Source organism: Daldinia vernicosa (genome assembly GCF_022497035.1).
Source record: "Daldinia vernicosa strain CBS 139.73 unplaced genomic scaffold F5Y00scaffold_62, whole genome shotgun sequence".
NCBI classification, from domain to species: domain Eukaryota; kingdom Fungi; phylum Ascomycota; class Sordariomycetes; order Xylariales; family Hypoxylaceae; genus Daldinia; species Daldinia vernicosa.
This window is the reverse complement of record NW_025953978.1, coordinates 38,563-56,625: the sequence shown is the minus strand read 5'-3', so window position 1 is coordinate 56,625 and position 18,063 is coordinate 38,563. Positions and strand designations below refer to the sequence as shown.

General features: G+C 48.0%; 6 protein-coding genes across 6 annotated transcripts; 3 read left to right on the top strand and 3 right to left on the bottom strand.

Annotated features, from left to right (window-relative positions):
- Positions 1 to 84: 84 nt before the first annotated feature.
- Positions 85 to 5,948, top strand: F5Y00DRAFT_265921 (uncharacterized protein; the record flags this gene model as incomplete). Its single annotated transcript, XM_048011855.1, has 3 exons — positions 85 to 1,650; positions 1,714 to 2,416; positions 3,085 to 5,948. 3 exons carry the CDS (start codon positions 85 to 87, stop codon positions 5,946 to 5,948), a joined length of 5,133 nt encoding a protein of 1,710 aa, XP_047860999.1.
- A 207-nt stretch (positions 5,949 to 6,155) lies between these two features.
- F5Y00DRAFT_247240 (stress responsive A/B barrel domain protein) lies at positions 6,156 to 7,219 on the bottom strand. Its single transcript, XM_048009256.1, has 3 exons — positions 6,651 to 7,219; positions 6,474 to 6,581; positions 6,156 to 6,409 (listed from the first exon to the last, which is right to left on the bottom strand). The coding sequence occupies exons 1-3, from the start codon at positions 6,738 to 6,740 to the stop codon at positions 6,254 to 6,256; spliced, it is 354 nt and encodes a 117-aa protein (XP_047860998.1). The 5' UTR covers positions 6,741 to 7,219; the 3' UTR covers positions 6,156 to 6,253.
- Positions 7,220 to 9,032: 1,813 nt separating this feature from the next.
- On the bottom strand, positions 9,033 to 10,204 carry F5Y00DRAFT_273323 (putative leucoanthocyanidin dioxygenase; the record flags this gene model as incomplete). The annotated part of the gene is made up of 3 exons (XM_048013158.1): positions 9,033 to 9,394; positions 9,471 to 9,768; positions 9,863 to 10,204. 3 exons carry the CDS (start codon positions 10,202 to 10,204, stop codon positions 9,033 to 9,035), a joined length of 1,002 nt encoding a protein of 333 aa, XP_047860997.1.
- Positions 10,205 to 11,536: 1,332 nt separating this feature from the next.
- Positions 11,537 to 11,866, top strand: F5Y00DRAFT_265918 (uncharacterized protein; the record flags this gene model as incomplete). Its single annotated transcript, XM_048011854.1, has 1 exon — positions 11,537 to 11,866. The coding sequence occupies one exon, from the start codon at positions 11,537 to 11,539 to the stop codon at positions 11,864 to 11,866; it is 330 nt and encodes a 109-aa protein (XP_047860996.1).
- Positions 11,867 to 12,445: 579 nt separating this feature from the next.
- Positions 12,446 to 13,973, bottom strand: F5Y00DRAFT_273321 (MFS general substrate transporter; the record flags this gene model as incomplete). Its single annotated transcript, XM_048013157.1, has 2 exons — positions 12,446 to 13,838; positions 13,899 to 13,973. 2 exons carry the CDS (start codon positions 13,971 to 13,973, stop codon positions 12,579 to 12,581), a joined length of 1,335 nt encoding a protein of 444 aa, XP_047860995.1. The 3' UTR covers positions 12,446 to 12,578.
- A 1,224-nt stretch (positions 13,974 to 15,197) lies between these two features.
- On the top strand, positions 15,198 to 17,144 carry F5Y00DRAFT_247235 (GroES-like protein). The gene is made up of 2 exons (XM_048009255.1): positions 15,198 to 15,293; positions 15,358 to 17,144. The coding sequence occupies exon 2, from the start codon at positions 15,571 to 15,573 to the stop codon at positions 16,795 to 16,797; it is 1,227 nt and encodes a 408-aa protein (XP_047860994.1). The 5' UTR covers positions 15,198 to 15,293; positions 15,358 to 15,570; the 3' UTR covers positions 16,798 to 17,144.
- The last annotated feature ends 919 nt before the right edge of the window (positions 17,145 to 18,063 follow it).

Below are 18,063 nucleotides of genomic sequence, written 5' to 3'. Positions count from 1 at the left end.
TTCTTAGATTCTTAGACTTTATAATTCTACTGTTTGATAGGGTCAAAATATTCACGATACTTAATCACTGCAGCCCTTATCAAGATGACTTCTAAGCGCAAGGCCGACGACTTCATATATACCCTCTCTGATAACGAGGAGCTTCTCAATGAAGAGGAGATCATACCCGAGCCGAACCCACCAAAGAAAAAGGCCAAGAAAAATAAGCGACCTACTCAATTAGACGATGACGAAAATGGTGTCTGGGGCAAGAAAGATGAGGATGATGGAGCAATGGATTCCGACTTTGAGTTTGCAGAGGATGGCACCACAGACTTCAGGACGGAGGATTTCGAAGGTTGGGGCTTTGATGGTGCGAAAAAAGGCATGAACGGAAGCGTAACGAAGAGACTCGTTGACGTAGACGAGATCGTGCGAAGAAGAAAGGGTACTCAGGGGAACACTGAAGTAAATAACGAGAAGAAAGAAGTCGCAGATGGTGCTAGTAACGAACTCGAAGACGAAGATATCGAACTTGACGACGAGGACGACCAAGTTTTAGCTGAAGATGGATTTGGTATGGGTGCTGCTTCAGACGAAGAATCAGGCGATGATAGGGCAGAAGACAATTCAGATCAGGATGGAAATGACGAGGAAGATGCTTCGGATAATGATTCTGTCGCAACCCCCGTCGATCACCCCGATGACGAAGAAGACTCCGACGAAACGGACGACGAGGAAGATTCCGAAGAAGCGGCCAAGAGAGCAGCTTTCTTCGCACCTGAAGAGAAGAAGCCTGCTGGGAAGCACAATGGAAAGTCTTCGTTTCAAACAATGTCCCTTTCGCGACCGATTTTGCGCGGTCTTAATTCTGTCGGCTTTAACGAACCCACTCCAATCCAAGCGAAAACAATACCACTCGCGCTAGAAGGAAAGGATCTGGTTGGCGGTGCAGTTACAGGCTCTGGAAAAACTGCTGCTTTCGTTGTTCCCATCTTAGAAAGGCTGCTGTACCGACCAAATAAAATCCCCACGAGCCGCGTGGTCATCTTAACCCCTACCCGAGAACTCGCCATACAGTGCCACGCAGTTGCAACCAAGCTCGCCAGTCATACAGATATTAAGTTCTGTCTGGCAGTCGGTGGATTGAGTTTGAAAGTTCAGGAAGCAGAACTACGTCTAAGACCCGACGTTATTGTTGCCACTCCGGGCAGATTTATCGATCATATGCGTAACTCGGCTAGCTTTTCGACAGATACGGTTGAAATTCTGGTTCTAGATGAGGCCGACCGAATGCTCGAGGATGGGTTTGCCGATGAACTGAACGAGATCCTTACAACTCTACCTAAGTCACGGCAAACGATGCTTTTCTCCGCTACCATGACTTCTTCCGTTGACCGACTCATTCGCGCCGGTCTAAACAAACCAGTACGAGTAATGGTAGATTCCCAAAGGAAAACGAACGACAAGCTAGAACAAAAATTTGTTAGGTTAAGGCCAGGTCGGGAAGACAAGAGAATGGGTTATCTCATCCATATCTGTAAAACGATGCATACCGAGCGTGTTATCATATTCTTCAGGCAGAAGAAGGAGGCGCATCGTGCTCGGATCGTTTTTGCCTTATTTAACCTGTCCTGCGCCGAACTACACGGAAGCATGAATCAAGCTCAGGTGAGCAATCCCCTTGATACAATCAAGTTTTTTTTCTCTCTTTCACCTTCTAACAGCTCGTAGCGTATTTCTAGTGTCGAATCATTCCGGGATGGCAAAGTGTCTTTTCTGCTTGCCACCGATCTAGCTTCTCGAGGTCTTGATATTAAAGGAGTTGATACCGTTATCAACTACGAAGGCCCACAAACCCTCGAGATCTACGTACATCGTGTGGGACGTACTGCACGAGCTGGGCGTTCGGGCGTTGCTATCACACTAGCCGCAGAACCTGACCGGAAAGTCGTAAAAGCAGCGGTTAGGTCTGGGAAGGCCCAGGGGGCCAAGATTAGTAGTTTGATCATTGATCCCGCCGATGCCGATAAATGGCAAGATAAGATCGACGAGATGGCCGATGAGATTGAGGCAATTGCCCAGGAAGAGAAGGAAGAGAAGCAACTGGCACAAGCAGAGATGCAAATTAAGAAGGGGGAGAATATGGTTATTCACGAGGACGAAATCAAGTCGCGACCGAAGCGAACGTGGTTCGAAACGCAACACGAGAAGAATAAGGCTAAGGAGGCTGGGAGAGCTGAACTGAATGGGTTGATCGAGTCGCTAAAGAAAAAGGGGAACGGCAAGTTAAGCAATAAGGATAAGAAGAAGCTAGACGCAAGGTCAACAAGGAAGGAGGGGATGTGGAAGAAGGGCTCTGCCGAGAGGGCAGGTAAAGGTGCCGTTCTTAATTTCAAGAACGATAAGAAGAAGACGAAGGCGGCCAAGACGTCTGGTAAGCCACAAAAGAGATAGGTTAAGCGATACCAATACTACCTACCTAACATGAGATTATTCGCGATGTTCGGTTCCCACGTTATTATACCCGACATATGTACCTAGGTACCTAGTTTTGATGATATACAGTATTTTTGATTTATACGCATGATTTATGTGTACCTATGTAGTTACCTCGTACATACCTATGTACATTAGTAGAAAGGTACAGACAGGGATAGGTTAGTGATCGGTTAGGATTTACAACTGATGTCACCAGTGCGCGGCCCCCACCAAAAACTGCATTTGCCCCGTTTGCTCGTGAGATGTGAGATGTAAAATGTAAGACTCGACGACACAAGCTCCAACTTTTCCGCTTTTCCAACTTTGACAAAAGTCAGATGATGAAAATATTATCCGTCATCCCTACTGCCCTATCGCAAAAGCTTCCTCCCAGGCCAACCTCTTTTAATCTCGTAAACCATGTGTTAATTTAATTGGCCTTTGTCAAATTCAGCCCTCTCAGTCGTTCGAAGACATAAGCCACCTGGTTGAAGGCTTGTCACATTGCGAATTACGAATGATACAAGTCTGGCATACCTACCTACCACCTAAGGTATATATTATTTCAGGTGAAGCTCTAACAAATTCAACTACTTCGTACTTGCTCCTCGGAATCCCCCAAAGTGGCTCCATCACGTCGATTCCTACCTTCACGTCCTCATCCCCATCATCGACAGACCCTCCTCCAGTACCTTTTCCCACATAACCTACGCGAACGCTACCGCGAGCGACTCATCGGTTTTCACCTTGATACCGTTCCTCACTACAAACACCGCCTCCAAAGTCGCATCTACCGCTTTATCCTCGACCGTCAGCGCCGTCGCCGTGAGCAGTCGCGTCTCGTCGACCACGCGCGACGGCTGTTGCTCGGTTTGCCAGCTCCCAGTACCAAGGGCCCAAGAGATGGATCAAGATCTACATCAGGAAAGATGACAACTATGCCAGAATATGGATTGGGGAGTGGGAACCTCGACACCGATGGTGGACGCGAGAGAGGCTCAAGAAGGAGGAAGCTTGCAGCTATGGCGGGCAGCATGTATAGGGCTGGCGCAACGGCGGTAAATGAGATTAAAGAGTCTTACTACCAGACAAGATCGAGTGATAGCGATACTTCAGAAGCGACCAGGGTCACAATACCGGATTCCTTCCCTGACGTTGCTATTGTGACAAAGGGAAACGAACAGATGGTCTTATTTCCGTCCTATGCAAAGAGGCACGTGAAGGATCAACCTAGGCAATTCGAAGATCCGGGAGGACCGCCCCATACTTCAACTATGGGTATGAACGAACAGGATTACTGGAGGAATGAGTGGTCAAGACACGAAGACGAGAAGGCTATTGTAGACGTAGATGTCCGAGGCTGGATATACATCCCTCATAGGAGCCCAATGACTCGTCGCAACCGAATATTGATTGGTCTGGCGAGACAGTTAAGCGGTATTCCCGCTCCAAGGACTCAACAGGCCGACCCGACTGCTACTATGGAACCCTCTTTAACGAGAATACACGAACAACACGAGGAGGAACGTGAGCGAGAGAGGATCGCACAAGAAGCCAAAGAAATCGAGCGCAAGGGTAGGTTTGAGGAGGAAGCTGCGCAAAAAGGTGGCTATAGTGAACGACCGAGGGATGAAGATTCTGAAGAAGAAGGAAGCAGACGACGCCTGGACCAGTACTCGCAAGATAGCAGTAGATCACCACCCTCTGCACCATCATCACCTGTCCTCCGAGGGCGCACTAATACGGCGGGAACTCCTGAACTCAATGAAACGGAGCTGGCAGTTGCAAATGCAAATCTAATGGCTCGCATTGCGCCTTTTATGACCACGCCGTTGGTTGAGATTCCCATCACCTTATTCTTCTATAACGAGAAGCAAGCCCAATCGCGCACCGTTAAGACCAATGATTCAGGGCACTTTGTGATGAGGGCGGCGCTCGACTTCGTGCCCACCCATGTACGCGTGCTCGCGAACGAGGACATATCCTACACAGAACCAGTGCAACTCATCGAGCCGAAAGGAGTCAGCTTAATAAGCGATATCGACGACACCATCAAACGCTCAAACATCGCCCTCGGTGCCAAGGAAATATTTCGAAACACCTTCATTCGTGAGCTAGGTGACCTAACCGTGGACGGTGTCCAAGCATGGTACAACGCTTTGCATGACCTCGGCGTGCGCATACATTACTGCTCCAATAGCCCATGGCAGCTGTATCCGGTGCTAGCTACGTACTTTAAGTTAGCCGGCTTGCCGCCGGGCTCACTACATTTGAAGCAGTATTCGGGTATGCTTCAGGGGATATTTGAGCCCGTGGCCGAGCGGAAAAAAGGCACGCTGGAGAAGATCATGAGAGATTTTCCGGAAAGGAAATTCCTCCTAGTCGGTGACAGCGGCGAAGCGGACCTCGAGGTATATACGGAGTTGGCAGTTTCTAATCCCGGGAGGATACTAGCTATTTTTATTCGAGATGTCACGACGCCCGAACAAACAGGTTATTTCGATTCCGGGTTCGACGCACGTAGTAACGGCGGGCGCATTCCCCGAACCAACTCAAGCATCCGGCTCAATCAGGTATCTTCTAGAGGTAGTAGCAGTGATAGTAAAGAGGGTAATCCAGTCGGAAGACCCCCACTCCCTCCTCGAGGAACGACCACACCAAACCCGGCTAACGGACCCGTCTTGGGCGACCTAATCGACCTGTCGGAGGAGCCGGAGCCGGAGCCGGAGCCAGAACGGCTCCGCCGAGTCGAATCGGAGCCCCAGACAGTAGGAAAACCCGCGCGACCGGCAGATCTACTAGCACGAAAACCACCGCCGCCGAGACCTGCGAAACCAAAGTCCCTACAGAGCACACCGGCTGCGCCGGTACTAACTACCGATGACGGCGGGTCTACTAAAAAGCCCTCGGGCTCGGGGCCCCCGCAGCCGCCGGAGCCACGTAGGACAAACCAGGCGAATAATAGAGCGTTAACACCTAGCCCGCTAGCGCAGATGCAGGTACCGTCTGACCAAGCCGGGAGAGACGGACTAAGAACATTGAAGAAAACTAAGAGTAACGGCCAGATATCCGAGAATCCAAATGTTCCTCCACTCAACTCATCATCTAAGATCCCGCCCCCTCCTCCGCCCCCAAGGCGAGGCACACCGTCCAGCACCACCACGACAAAATCGAGCCCGCGTGTCGCAGCAGCTCGCGCTAGCGACAGTGCCCTAGTCCGCCGCCGGACAACAGGGGACTCGGAGGTTGAGTTTGAGGGTCTGCCACCCGGTATTAATAGTAGCGCTACGTATAACAACGGGAGTCTAAACGGACAGACGGCTGTCGTGAACAAGAAACTGGACTTGTGGCGCCGGCGGTTACAACGTGCGCAGGAGACGCTGGAACGGCATGGCGTGGCGTTGTATACGTGGCGTCGCGGCGATGAGGTAGTGGATGAAGCAGTTGGGATTGTGAAGAGATGCATGAAGGAGATGGATAGGCGGTAGGAGTAGGAGTAGGTGGAGACGGGTAATGAGGACTGTTAGTATATATTTCACGAGTGAGTGTCTATATCTTATGGCGGTTTGTTAACCTGATACCAAGCGGCGATCGCAACTGAGTAAAGAGCACATTCTCGGCAGCTAGAGCATATTAAGACTAGAGAACGACGGGACGTTGCTGTTTTATAGATTATAAATGTACATTATCGGGGTCCTACATCCTTGTGTAAGGGATTATAGGTATTATTGGTATAATACTAGCTTGCTAAGATCTCAGATGATAACCCCGTGCTAACCCAGGTATGAGAATTTTAGAAGGCTCCCTCGACATAGTCCACAATGACGAAGTTCTCTAGATACGGGATTGCGTAAGCCTTGAAAGCATGATGATACGAATCATTGTTGACGTAATAGTTCCGGTCCTCAACCGATGCGAATTCCACGGTGAAAGCGTATTGGAGATTTTGCTGAAGACTTGGTTAGCGATCTTGCAACTCCGTCTATCTGCGACCCTAGTCGTTCGGTGCTTACCGATGCTCCCTCAATAGACATTTCTTTGCCGCCGGTGAGATCCCTGATGTACGGTTGCTTGGTGGGAGTGAGGCAGCCTTCCTTTAGACTAAGCATCCGGTTATTCGTCTATACATATTAAAGTTAGTGTAAGCGACTTTGGCGCATTGGGAATCGCAAGCGCTAATGGGGACGGACCTCATTCACGATCTCGGTGCTGACGTTAGCTTTGAACTGGTATAGAACCAGATGCTTCAAAAGCGCACTGGTGGAAATGTTCAAAAGCATCTTGTTCTGAATGGATTAAAGTAACCGGATTAAGATATTTGGAATAGATAGAAGAGTACGGTTGAAAGGATAGGTAGATATTCCAACATCTAAGGTACGGAACTTCAGCATATATAAAGAAGATATTCGGCATCTTCGCGCATGAAAGACCAAGAGAAATAGGGGGCAAGGAGTGGGGTCGTCGAGATCTCTTCGATGGAGCCTCTAACTACATGTGTAAAATTCCCGTGAAAACAAGACGACACGACATTACCGGACGGATTAGCGATCTTAGTTTATGCAGATTACGGTAAAGTGCCGCGAACTAAGTAGACCCTCTAGCCTCGTCACGGCTCTTCTAATAAGATGATCGCTGCTAGCGTCATGCTTCTGCGCAGTAGCTACGAGGGTGAACCCGGCGGTGAAACGCTCGATGGGCCTTTGATAATTAGTTCAGCGCACTCAGCCCCGAGGTCAAGTACCGGTCTATCATATTGACGGCCCCCCCTGGATGCACCCAAAGAGCCGCATCTCTATTCCGTAGTTAATATAAGACTGGTATAAGATTAATTGTGGAACTTGGTGGTGGGTAGATTCCAGAGAATGTCACTCCATCGTCGGTAGAATAGTGAATAGTATCGCCGGTACTAGCATCGTCAAAGCGTCCTCTCTTGACCATTGATTGGTATACCGGATCGGCACTGAGGGTAGGTATATAGGGGCTTTAACTTCGGCTTCAACCCGGTTCATCCGAATAACCAACGTACACTTTGGACAAGAGCAAGGTTCGGCGACTTGGAATCTATAGTTGCACGATATTATACATGTGGTTGTCTGCCATTGGTTCTGGGGTTCCATAGAAAGATGGTCTGCACTTGAGAAGTAGTAGAATTATACCCTCTTATGCCCAGGTGAAGACCCGGGTCGTGGGTATCCGACGCCTTGGAACTGCCGGCATCTCAGCTTGTGGTCATCTGTAAAGGGGTACCATAGATCCAGCAGGCAACGCACCATTGCGACGTTACCTAATTCCGCATGATACCTAGGCCAAATCTCTAGGTATAGGCACGTTGGTTTACCCCTGACGCCTTAGCCAAGGAGTTAATGAGATATTTTAAGATCACAGGGTTAGGCATATAACCCCCTAGCATATATGTGGAATATTCTCTCCTAATTCCAGCGTATATTGGCGCTGAACCGTTCGCCATTTATTCTACCCTTGCTGCATCGATCTGCGCGCAATGCTACTTTCAGGACATCCAGGTCGCCTCGTATTGCAGCCCTGATAACCTACTAGGTAAGGCTCGAAATTGGAGTCAAGCAAGTGGCCTTGAAGAAGTCGTAGCATAGTAACATCGCCAACCTATAGAGCTACTTGAACTAGAGGTTACCCCCCGGGCAACACAAAAGCCTAAAGTTTACACCGCACCATGTTTTTATGCTATTTTTATTTTTATTACATATTAGTGACCTACCCCTTATTAAACTACAAGGCACCCTTAGGATAGCCCGAGTTTATGTACTGCTATTATACGGCTGGACAATACATCCAGTACTTTCGAGACCTGAGTAATAACGAAGCCTTAAACATATGCATAGGCGGTGCAAGTAATTAATTATGATCCCAGGGGTCATAACCCTCAGCAAGTAGTCGTTTGGCAATACAAGGCTTCGACGACAGCTTGCGGGCCAAGAGCGGACCACGGCAGTCCATCAGATGCGTTTTAAAAATAACGGACATATTATTAATAAGAACGCTTTACGTACGAGTCCTAATCTTAATGCCCGCTTAACAGTGATGATGATGCCGAAACGTGCAAACAACATCGAGCTAAACACGAACAGTTAAATATCTACCGAGGTATCTGAGCCTACGCGTTTCTAACCTGTTACCTTTAAGAGGCATCTATCGGTCGAATCATTCCCGATTACATCCAAATAAACATTTATTATGCATTCTCTTCATTATATAAGGGGTCAACTCGTAAAGTCCCTTATTCTACACAGATCGACTATGTCTAGAACTCTATTACTAAGGCGAGAATATGACCCTCATGGTAGGTTGTAACTAATAATACTCATAGCATTGTACATATAATTCATTAATGGACACTAAGTACGTAATGATAAGTCATCAAGCCCAGGGTGTTGTCCTATAAACCTATAGAGAAATTGGCCCGGTTATAAAAAAAGAAATGTCAAATCAACCCGAACTCGGACTCTCGTTCCTATCGAACAGATCACACTAGTTGAATACACCGACACTTGCGTCTCTTCTTTCGGGTCTCCACGCATGTCTTAGCTGCAGCAAGTCTACTCTAGGGCTTTACCGGTCTTGCCCATGGTAGCGATAAGGCGTTGGCGTATATGCTCTCCGACAATAGTCTCGACGCCAGAGCCGTCGAGGGCCTTGCACTTGAGCTTAAGCTGGCCGTTGAGGAACCATGGGACGGAATACCTGTCGTTAGTGCCGGAGGTGATGACACGGTGGCGCGCGCTGCGGTAGTAGCCCGAAGTCCACTTCTGCATCATATCGCCCATGTTGATCACGTACGAGTTCTCCTTGGGCGGCACCGCGATCCACGTCTCGGTCGGCGGGTACCATACCTCCAAGCCCTTCGTGCCCATCTCCTGGAGTAGAATGGTGACGCAGCCAAAGTCGGTGTGGTCACCCACTATTCCAAGTTAGTATTCCAAGTTAGACATGCATAGAGCGGCAGAAGAAACAAGAAAAGGGGAATGAGAACATACCACCAAACTGTCGCTCGTCGAGGACCTCTTGGGGAGCGTAATGCAGTAGTCTCATGGGCATGGATGGGTTGACGGCTATCTCATCCATTACGTCGGGAGGATGTCCCCAGGCCTTTGGAAGACCGCGGGAAAGGAGCTTGAGGAGCACTTTGGAGAGCGCAAGCATAGTGGCTTGATACTCCATGGCAGGCGTTCGGAACTCTTCATCTTTGAGGTTCTTAGGCCACAAGTTGGGGCCGGTTGAGAAAGTGCCAGCGTCTGGGTGGTCAGCAGGGACCTCGTGGCCGATCATGAAGGACTGATTCATGTCAGTTCTAAGCCTTTTTTCTTCATTCTTTCTAAACTCTTTATGATTTCGACGTTGTATTTGGCATTGTCGTTCATGCGCTCACCTCTTTGGTATCGGGTAGGAGGCCTTCTTGGTGGGTTTGAATTCCAGGGGGCTCATAGCCACGGAATGATTTGCCCATCGACTTGCCGACCCAAACCTCCATACGCTCCTCCGGAGAGAGTTCAAAGAACCTCCTAGCACACTTGAGGACGCTGTTGCGTTTTTCTTCACTCACACCATGCCCGGTGAGGTAAAAGAAACCGTACTTGGTGCAAGCATGGCGTATGGCATCGACAACACCGCTCTTGGCCTCCTCGGATGCATTCGGGTCTGTGAAGGGACTGATGTCCACGGTAGGGATAGCATCGGGTGCCGTTTCTGGAATATTCTCGACGCTGCCCATCGTATTATTAGTTTTGACTACGTGTGTATTATATTCTTAAGGTGTTGCTGAGTCGTTATAATTAGGTAGTTATTCATAGATAATCAACGCCTAGTGTATAAATATTATTCCCCCCTGGTTTCCTACTACGGAATCAAGATCACCAAAGACAACTATATTTATTCTTATCGAAACAGCGAGCTGCTGCTGACTCAACTAGATCTTATCTGATCTAGGATTCTACGATCAATATGTCATTAACGCAGGCACGGTAGTTCAACACGTTGTACCTAATAGAAACCCCAGGTAGAAGCGTACCCCGAGGTACGGTACGGCACCGTAGGATGGTATTTCAACCTTTCCTAGCAGTCTAGAAACTCCAAGCCGATTCGTTTGGTATGTACGTACGCGTCTTACTAGCATACTGTGGCGTATTTCCGACAGGAATTATTGACAGGGAATTCGTTTCTCCGTGATGACAAGCTGATCGGCATGGTTAACTAGCGCAAGAATTCGACCAAACAAGTTGGTGCGTAGCAACACTTAGCTGAACACAAGAAACTCCGCACCGAGTCAAGTAGATGGTGATTTACACGAATCCAAAGCCTCGTCTTGTTTTTGCATTAGTGTGTTGACATTTTCGTGCGGGTATATCATGCGAGAAGTGGCAAGGTCACCCCGGTGAAGGATTGCAGGAATCAACGGATGAAAATGATGCATCTTTACAAGAGAGAGAGGGAGCGAGATAAGGACAGTGTGACGTTTCTCGCTTTATTGTTGTAGTTGGGCGCTACGTTATATTGCTTCTTTCCCTGCGGCTTCAGACCGACCTGCTTAATAGATCCGAAGTAGCTCGTAGAATCAGGATTTTACAATGGCCGAGTGTTGTGATCGACCGCTTGGATTAGGTATCCATCCCTGATATTGTGATACTTTGAGAATTCACAGCATGATTCGAGCGATGCCCTTCTACGCGCAAGCCTTTCTCCACATCCCAAGACAAAAGCAATACAGAGATGCAGTAGCATAGTATTCTAAGTGACAGACAGTCAAAAATGGCTGTAAAGGCGGTGTAATGGTATCATGCTTTAGAAATATAGGACTGTTATTCCCATATCCGTACAACGATCCGTCGAACTTCGTTTGCTTCCGAAACAGACCTACCTAGATCAACCTCGATAAGCTGTCAAGTAAGTCAGCGGGCTGGAATTCACCCCAAAAGCTCTTATAACTTACCTGTTTATGGGTATAGTTTAACTAATATTAATCAGCCACGATCCTCCAAAACGCCTTCTACCTACCGTGTATCTCCGCACTATAACACTGTAGTCAGGAGTAACTTCAGCCATAACCATGTCGGAACTCAACGAATTCCTGGTCCTACTGCACGACAAGCCGGGCATGTTGCAGACGCGCTCGAACAACGTACAGGCGCATATAGCCCACCTGAAGAGCCTTGTCGAGTCAGGCACCGTCGTCATGTCCGGACCGACTCTTTCCGCACACCCCAAGACCGCCGGCGAGGACCTTGCTATCAACGGTAGCTCTGTGGTTGTTCGTGCGAACTCGGAGGAGGAAGTCCGCGCCTTGATCAACGACGACGTCTACGCCAAAATCGGCGTCTGGGACCTCGAGAAAACCACCATTATCCCGATTAAGTGCGTCGTGCGAAAGCCTCTATGAAGCGGTGTTGTGCTGGGCGAACGGTCAACTGGGTTAGGCTTAGGTCGCCGGGCTTAGATAAAGTTGTTTATGAGACTTCATGTTGTGCTAGGTTCTGGAGGATGGAACGAAGAGAATTCTGGTATATTAGCTAGGATATAGTATGGAAATCTGCATGAAGGCTTCTTTCTAAGTTGCGAATGAATGAGTGATATATGAATTGGCCAGAGTCTTGTCCTCCCATATGAGAGTCTTGTCGCCCTGTTGCAACCCTGATCATTAAGCCAGGATTGAAACCACGCAGTGCCCTCCACGATAATTAGATCTTAGAATTCTTCCTTTCGCTGAGTCAAGAGTGATTTGTATGAAACTTATATTTGTTGAGAGCGGAGATAATAAAACTTGTGAGGCTGTATTCTTCAGATTTGACTACCAACGAGATCTTTTTAAAGTTTATTATGATTAAAGGTATAATTAAAGAAACGAAAATTCGTCTACCTCGTGGCCATTGCCAATTTGATATCATCAGCCTCTCTGGATATATGAATGAGATATGACCCTTAATATTCACGATACCGTCCCGCAAACTCCAAACCTGTACATCCCTAGAATTTCCCAACCGGTTTTCCTCTATGTGGTGGTATATTGTAAGTGTCGTGGTATGGCGAGGGGTTCAGCAAAGTCCCTTGCATAGTATGAGGGGATGTCTTCAGAATGTGCTGTGAAGTGGCCATCACGCCTTAACGTTAAGCGCCCAACCGGAGCGGTAGACTCTCAGAGCTGCATACATAAAGCCTGACAAAGCCGCCGCGGCACCGCCGAATCCCCATAGACCGGCCCATTGTAAAGGCTTCGTATTGCCGAGGATAGCTCCGGCTACTGGACTACCCACCAGAAGACCCAAAGCAATGATACCGAAACCCATACCTATTCTCGTTCCCAATTTCGACTTGTCTTGGGTCAAGGGGAAGAAGCAGACAGGCGGCATGGCAATGAAAACGCCGCTGAAGAGCCCTGCGAGGATTGCGATGGTAATTATTGCGCCTTTAGAATTCGCAGCCATGAAACAAAGCATCAGGATACCAGTGATGAGTGAACATGGCGCAATAACGTTAAATGGACCGATCTTGTCCGAAACGGCGTTGGGAACGACTCGGCCGAAGCAGGATGCGGCGTTGAAGATAGGAACCATGTAAAAAGAGAGAGCTTCGTCGGTGAGACCTCGTTCCTGGGGGTAGTACGAAATATAGAAGATAAGGATACTAAGACCCATGAAGCCTACAAAAGTGGTGATTGTGAAGGCCATATAGGGGATATCGCGGAAAGCAGTCCAGTCAATTACAGATCTAGGCGCCGGGGACTTGAATCGCATCCTCATAATAGAGATGGGGATGAGTAGAGTTCCTAGAGCAATAAAGCCCATAACACGGACCGACCAGGCATATCCAATCTTGTCAATGAGCTGATACAGGACGACAGGGTATATGATGCCGCCGACGGAGGAGCCTGCTGATGCTAGACCTAGAGCAAGGCCGAGTTTGGTGGTGAAGTAGGTAGGGATGAGAGATACGCAAGGTACAAACAGCATCCCTGCTCCCAACCCGACACAGAGACCTTGGGCGAGGATAACTTGCCAATATTCCTTGCACAAGCTTAACATCATGTGACCAAACACGATGCCAAAGCTTCCAACTATCAGCAGATGTCGTAGATAGCCCCTATCGTAGATGGGGCCGGCGAAAACACCACCGACTAGAACCATGAAGGATTGGATCGAGCCAATCCACGAGATATCCGAAGATGATCGTTGGAAGAGCGCACCGGATTCGTAATATGTCTGGAAAACGCCGAAGGCGTTTAGGATACCCCATGTATTGAAAAACAACATGAAGCCGGCGACCACATGGAGCCAGGCAAGGAGGCCGCCATTGGGAGGTGGTGGAGGACCCGCCCTTTGCGGCTCTGCGGGTTCAGATCGCGCCTTATTCTCGATCTCGGCCGGTGATCTTTGGGTCCTATCGTTGGCAGCATCGGCCTTTTCGCTTCCGGCTACGAAACTGGTGTTGGAGACGGTAACATCTTCGGAGTCGCTCATGCGCGTATGGTGAGGCTCTGGGTTGAGAGCCATTGCGACGATGGTGATATTGTCGATGGTAGTACAATTGTCGACCGAATTGTAGATATATATGATGGGAACAAGGAATTGGGGGAGACGGGATTGTAGAAATACCAGTTGTGCGGTTCTCTAAAAACTCTTGTGTAAGACTTGGGGAACTGCGTTTTTCTTCTATCCTCGGAGTTTCGGAACTAAGACAAAATCGAATGAGTGTGTCTAATTTCTTGTCTTATTTGTTCCCTCGTCTATTTGAAGGAAAGAAAGGGGCCGATGACGTGGGTGATAGATGGCAAAAACACGCACGGGTTGAACCAGCTGTCTATACCAAAGTGCCAAAATGTAATAAAGGAGTGTGAGCAAGTAGTGAAGATCTAATAGTACTTGAAAGGATCTGAAGACACTGGCGCGTACCAGATATCTTCCTGAAGTTTTCCTACGAGTAGACTACTTGGGGAGTTCTTATTGGAATTCAACTCGCTGTTTATAATGACTCAGGGAGCTGTGGCGCAACATAATATGTTGTTTCTCCCCATAGCAACGGTAGCAGCTAACACGATTTTTTTTAGAAAGAATTTTAACTCTGGGTACCTACCTACTTGAAGAAAATTTTATTTCCTTTTTTTCTATCATAGCAAACAGGTCGCTTTAGAAGTATCTCTGATTGTACTTTGGATGTGATCTAGATGATTAGGAACTCCGAGCCGTAGCTCGGATATCGAGAAACGACAGAGCAAACATAACATATTGTTTCTTGATAGGCTGATAGGCTGATTCATTCAACTAATACATCACACACAGTAATAGTTCAATGGATTAGGTAAGATCTTCTCGTCAGGGTCCAGTTTAGTTAATTCCCTAAACGGGTAACTGTCGCTAGGAACTTTATTCCGTAATTCCGTGTTTACGACTTACACGGTTACGAGACACTACGTCGTCTATCTATTTTTAAGATTAAGGAATTACTTGTGAGACATTAATGTGCGAGTACCTACATAGTAGGAATCTCATAGAAATGCCATATCAGATTTAGAGATCCGTTAGCGGATAGCAGGTTACCCAAAGTACGGATTAGTTCCTGACAGATTCTTTATTCCGCGATCTGCGGATCTCCGAGATCCGAGTCGACCCCGGTAAACCCGCCGGCTCGGATATAACAAACAGGGACCCTGTAGTAGATTCATGCATCTTAATGCATGTTACCTACTTCCGTCTTGTAAGATTCTCCAAGTGGCACGAGTTGCGATTTGCTTATACCTAGTTACGACCTACCATAGTTCCATAGTTTTTTAATCACACTACCTATAACCCATTTCGATCTGATAATGGCTTATTGTAAGTACCCAAGAGGCATAACCTTGGTGTTACTATACTCCGAACTCTAACTACGAGCCGTAAGATCTCCATTAATATGCTAATCTCAACTCGGCGGGTTTCTCTGCCATCTCGTCTCGGTTGCGGAGGTATGCGTATAGTGAGTGCTATGTTATTCAGCGGTTTTCCGTACATACGTTTAGACACCAACGCATCTATCATATCTATCATATGAAAGGAAGTAAGGCAATATATCTACACTACATGTCACATAAATCATAAAGTAGTGACATCACCCATGGCCTTTAGTATATCAAGGAAGCAGCTCCCGCAAACATTCTTAAGGCTCAGCGCCACCCGTCAAACAAATTCTAGATTTCTCTCAGTATCCTCTATCATCTCCGATAACCACTTCGCCGCCACTACTGCATCATCGCCTCGCCGATCTACCGGCTCTACGAAATATTATCAACAGTCCAGAGGTTTTACGCATACGAGAAGCAAGATGGCCACTAACAACGCTGCCTGGATTAAAGAGGCGAAAGCTCACCCTTTCGTGGTCGAGTCTGCTCCCGTTTGGACCCCCGAGGCTAATGAAGTTCTTGTGAAGAACCATGCAGTCGCTATCAATCCCGTCGATGGCTCCCTCCAAGCCGCCGGGTGGTGGCCTCTCGACTACCCTGCCGTGCTAGGCCAGGATGTTGCCGGTGTTATTGCTGCTGTTGGCTCTGGTGTCACTGCCTTCAAAGTCGGCGACCGTGTTGTTGGCCACGCTCTTGGCATGGCCAGCAAGCGTAGACAAGATGGTGGCTTCCAAGAGTACACAATTCTGCAGACTAACGTAACAACCTTACTCCCCGATAACATCCCCTTTGAGAAGGCTGCAGTGCTACCTCTGGCTCTATCTACTGCCTCCTGCGCTCTCTACCAGGAGACCCACCTAAAGCTTCAGCTCCCTACCGTCCCCCCGCAAAAGCCAACGGGTAAGACGTTGATCGTCTGGGGTGGTTCCTCCGCAGTTGGAAGCAATGCCATCCAACTCGCTGTCAACTCCGGCTACGAAGTCATCACTACCGCCTCCCCTAAGAACTTCGACTACGTGAAGAAGCTAGGCGCCAGCCAAGTCTTCGACTACTCCAGCCCCACCATACAGGATGACTTAATTAACGCCCTCAAGGGCAAGACGACCGCCGGCGCTCTCGACTGCATTGGAGGTCCACCTCAAGGGATTCTTCAACAGGTCATCGCCAAATCCGAAGGCGTGAAGGCTGTGGCTTCTACCAAGCGGGGTTGGCCCGAGCCGCCGGCGGGCGTTACCATGTACGCCATCTTTGGCACCTCCCTTAGTGGCAATTTTGTTGGAAAGGCGATTTACAACGACTTCTTACCTGCGGCGCTGAAGGAAGGTACTTATGTACCAGCGCCCGAGCCAAAGATCGTCGGCAAGGGTGTTGAGAAGATCCAGGAGGCTGTTGACCTGATCAAGAAGGGTGTCTCGGCCACTAAATTGGTTGTCACTCTGTGAGTGGATGTATACCCGCATAAGTTGAGACAGGCGCACGATGGAGGGCGCCATGAAACCTTGAAGGTATCGCTAAACTGGCACATATCTCACTACCTACTATGATGCTATCGGCGCCATGTATTGGTAGTAGACTTGAGTCTAACTGTCGAAAATAAATACTAGATATAGGAAGCAGAAAATTCAACAAGTTGACATGTGCCCCAACGTCCCGCTTTACAGGTCTCGACCATTATGTAGACATACCTTGCTTTCTTACAACTCGATTCATTGCGGCATAGTGCTGTGATGATGGGATTTTGCTTCTCTACGCTGTGTGGTAGAGAAATTTTTCATGAGCAAGGGTTATGCCTCCGCACTCGTGGCTTTCCTTTTCCAGAGCCATCCACTAGTGTTGGATCTTGGAAGAGAGAGGCAATTGTCCCAATTTTGTTTCTCGACAATTGGCTGAGACAGATTCTAATATATCGGTAGAAACTACAGACGCCTCCCGATTTATAGGTACATGGAGCTTAAAGATAGACATCTTATTGGCCTTATAGATATTGTCATAGTTTTGCAGTTCCACCAAGGGATTGGGCGGAGCCACTCCCGCGGATCTTACTGGCAGCGCCTCAAACACCACACTTGATATATGTTTGGTCCAAAGCAAGTTTCTGCTAGGGTTTCTAAAACACGTGTTTTATAATAAAACACTGAATAATACCGTACCCCTGTAAAACACTGTATTATTCGGAATTATACTCGGAACCGGAATAACATATGACCCGCTTAAAACATGGCGGGACTTGGGTGATTTCTTGAAAAAAAAAAGTCGAGGAATTGAAGTTATTTTGATCGAATGTTATGAGGTATGTAAGGACGGGGGACTTTCGGAGGCGACTCCCGGGCCAGTATTTTTGGAAGGCTGGATACATGTAAATACTTAATACAATTGAGAATTCCTATTGAAATTTGGTGGTGGGGCAAGTACGGCTGGGTACCCGATAAGTATTTCCGTTCCGAAAGATACGTGCCGAAAAATAAAACACTGAATAATACAGGAATAATTCCTGTATTATTCAAATTGTATTATTCATCCCGAATCCCTAGTTTCTGCAACGATCTTGACGTGCTATAAAACAGTAACTGGTTGTGGATAACATATGGCGGTGAGGTGAGCATCTTAATTAACCTGTGGCTGGCTAAGGTTAAGGACTAGGTCGCTATTCGTAGCCGGAATAGGCGATACTTGGGTTGCGCAGCAGCTTCTGTACCACGCCTATCTCG